We start from the raw sequence: 2,382 nt of genomic DNA on the forward strand, positions 1-2,382 counted from the left end.
CTAGTTCAAACTTACTCCAACATTCTCTCCCTTAAGCTTGAAAATACTCTCACTCACATCTTGAACTCCAATGAAGCTCTTCATTTCCTTGAACTTAATTCTCCCAAGTGCTTTTGTTAATATGTCAGCTTTCTGCTCTGTTTCGGGAACATGTTCCACTTCTATGAATCCTTTCTCAACACATTCTCTAATAAAGTGGTAGCTCCTGTGTATATACTTACTTCTTCCATGAAACACTGGATTTCTTGTGAGTGCTATCACCAATTTGTTGTCCAATAGAATTGTGATTCGCTTACTTGGTGATCCGGTGACTTCACTAAGTAAATCATGAAGCCAAATTGCTTGTTTAGCTGCTTCGGTGGCTTTCATATACTCGGCCTCACACAAAGACATTGCCATTGTGTCCTGTTTTTGACTACACCAAGTGATTGGACTATCACCGAAGTAGAATATGTAACCAGCTGTACTTTTCCCATCATATTTGTCAAGATTTTGACTACTGTCACAGTAACCAACCACACTTGTCTTAGAGTCACGGGAAAAAATAAGACCTAGTGATGAAGTACCTTGCAAGTATCTCAGGATCTGCTTCAAAGCGTCTCCGTGGGATGTTTTTGGCTCATGCATAAAACGGCTCAGCACACCGACGTAGTAAGATAAGTTCGGTCGTGTGTGAATCAAGTACCGAAGACATCCTATAAGCCTTCTGTAAATTTTCTCATCAATGTTCTTCTCCTCCTGAGATTTCGACAGTTGCATGTTCATATCCATTGGTATATGTGTCGAATTACATGTATCCATTCCTGCTTCAATTAGAATTCTCTTAGCATATCTCGCTTGTGTTAAGCTGATCCTCTTGTCATGTTGGTGAACTTCGATCCCAAGATAATACGTAAGCTTACCAAGATCACTCATCTCAAATGTCATTCCCATCAGTTTCTTAAACTCAAGTATCAAACTCAATGATGATCCAGCAAGTCGTCTACATACACACACACTATAAGTAGCGACTCTCTCTCCTTCTTTTGATATAGCGATGGTTCTTTAACACACCTATGAAAATCCAAATCTCTGAGTATCTTGTTTAGCTTGTCATTCCAAACTCTAGGAGCCTGTTTCAGACTGTAAGGGCTTTGTTCAACTTGTTAACCTTGGTTTCTCTTCCTAATACTTCAAAACCCTCTGGTTGAGTAACATATACTTCCTCCTTCAGTTCTCCATGAAGAAATGCCGTTTTTACATCAAGGTGATGTATTTCCCAACCATTCGAAGCTGCTAAGGCAATGATAAGGCGAATTGTTTCTATACGTGCCACTAAAGTGAACATGTCATCATAATCAATGCCATGTCTCTGCACGTAACCTTTTGCCACTAATCGAGCTTTGTACTTGTTAATACTCCCATCGGAATTACGCTTTACTTGAACACCCACTTTAAGCCAATTGGCTTAACTCCGACGGGAAGATCAACGAGACTCCAAGTTTGATTCTTCTCTATAGAAGATAATTCTTCCTTACAAGCTTCAATCCATACTTTAAGCTTTTTAGCTTCCTGAAAGGTCCATGGTTCCTCATTCATTACCATCAAGAGTCGTTCACACTCTGTTTCAGCAATAAGCACATAGTCATTCAAGTAAGTTGGTCTTGTTCTTAGTCTTGTTGACCTTTTCAGCTGCTCCGGTGAACCATGAACTTCATCATCACCGCCATATTCATCTACTTCAACGTCGCTATCATTCTCATCCTCCATTGCTTCCTCTTCGTTATTGACGTTTTCACTCATAACTCGAGAGACGTGGGAATCATCTTCCAACTCAGTCTGTGTTCGATCTCCCTTATACCTTTATTACCAAATTCTCCTATACCAATTTCAAATGTTCCAGAGTTTGTATCTTGATCCTATTCTGAAATATTCCAGCTCCAACTCTTGTTTTCATCAAATATCACATCTCAGCTCACAATTATCTTCTTACTTTGTGGATCAAGAAGACGGTAAGCTTTAGAGCCTGGCTCTGTTCCTAAATGCACCAGGATTCTTGATCTGTCATCAAGTTTCTTTCTTCCAACGACGTCTGTTCGTGTATATGTGATGCATCCAAATATTCTAAGAAGACCAAGATTTGGCTCGCTTCCCTTAAACATCTCATATGGGGTAGATGTGTTCAGAGATCTTGTTGCTACTTGATTGATCAAAAAGGTAGCATGTCTCACTGCCTCTCCCCATAAATAATTTGGCAAGATCATGTGCTTCAAGATGCTCCTAGTAATCTCCAGGATCGTACGATTACGTCTATCAATTAATCCATTTTGCTGAGGAGAATAAGGTGCAGTCAAATGTTCGTTTGATGCCGTGTAGATCACAATAATCATGGAACTCAAGTGA

At 39.8% G+C, this 2,382-nt stretch overlaps 1 protein-coding gene across 1 annotated transcript; it reads right to left on the bottom strand.

Moving 5' to 3' along the window:
- LOC109127312 (uncharacterized mitochondrial protein AtMg00810-like) lies at positions 1-933 on the bottom strand. Its single transcript, XM_019231906.1, has one exon. It carries the CDS (start codon positions 931-933, stop codon positions 1-3), a length of 933 nt encoding a protein of 310 aa, XP_019087451.1.

This window comes from Camelina sativa, chromosome 11 (assembly GCF_000633955.1).
Source record: "Camelina sativa cultivar DH55 chromosome 11, Cs, whole genome shotgun sequence".
Taxonomy (NCBI): domain Eukaryota; kingdom Viridiplantae; phylum Streptophyta; class Magnoliopsida; order Brassicales; family Brassicaceae; genus Camelina; species Camelina sativa.

Excerpts from the sequence above, each read along its gene's own strand:
- LOC109127312 (XM_019231906.1), bottom strand. The coding sequence starts at position 933 with ATGGGAATGACATTTGAGATGAGTGATCTTGGTAAGCTTACGTATTAT.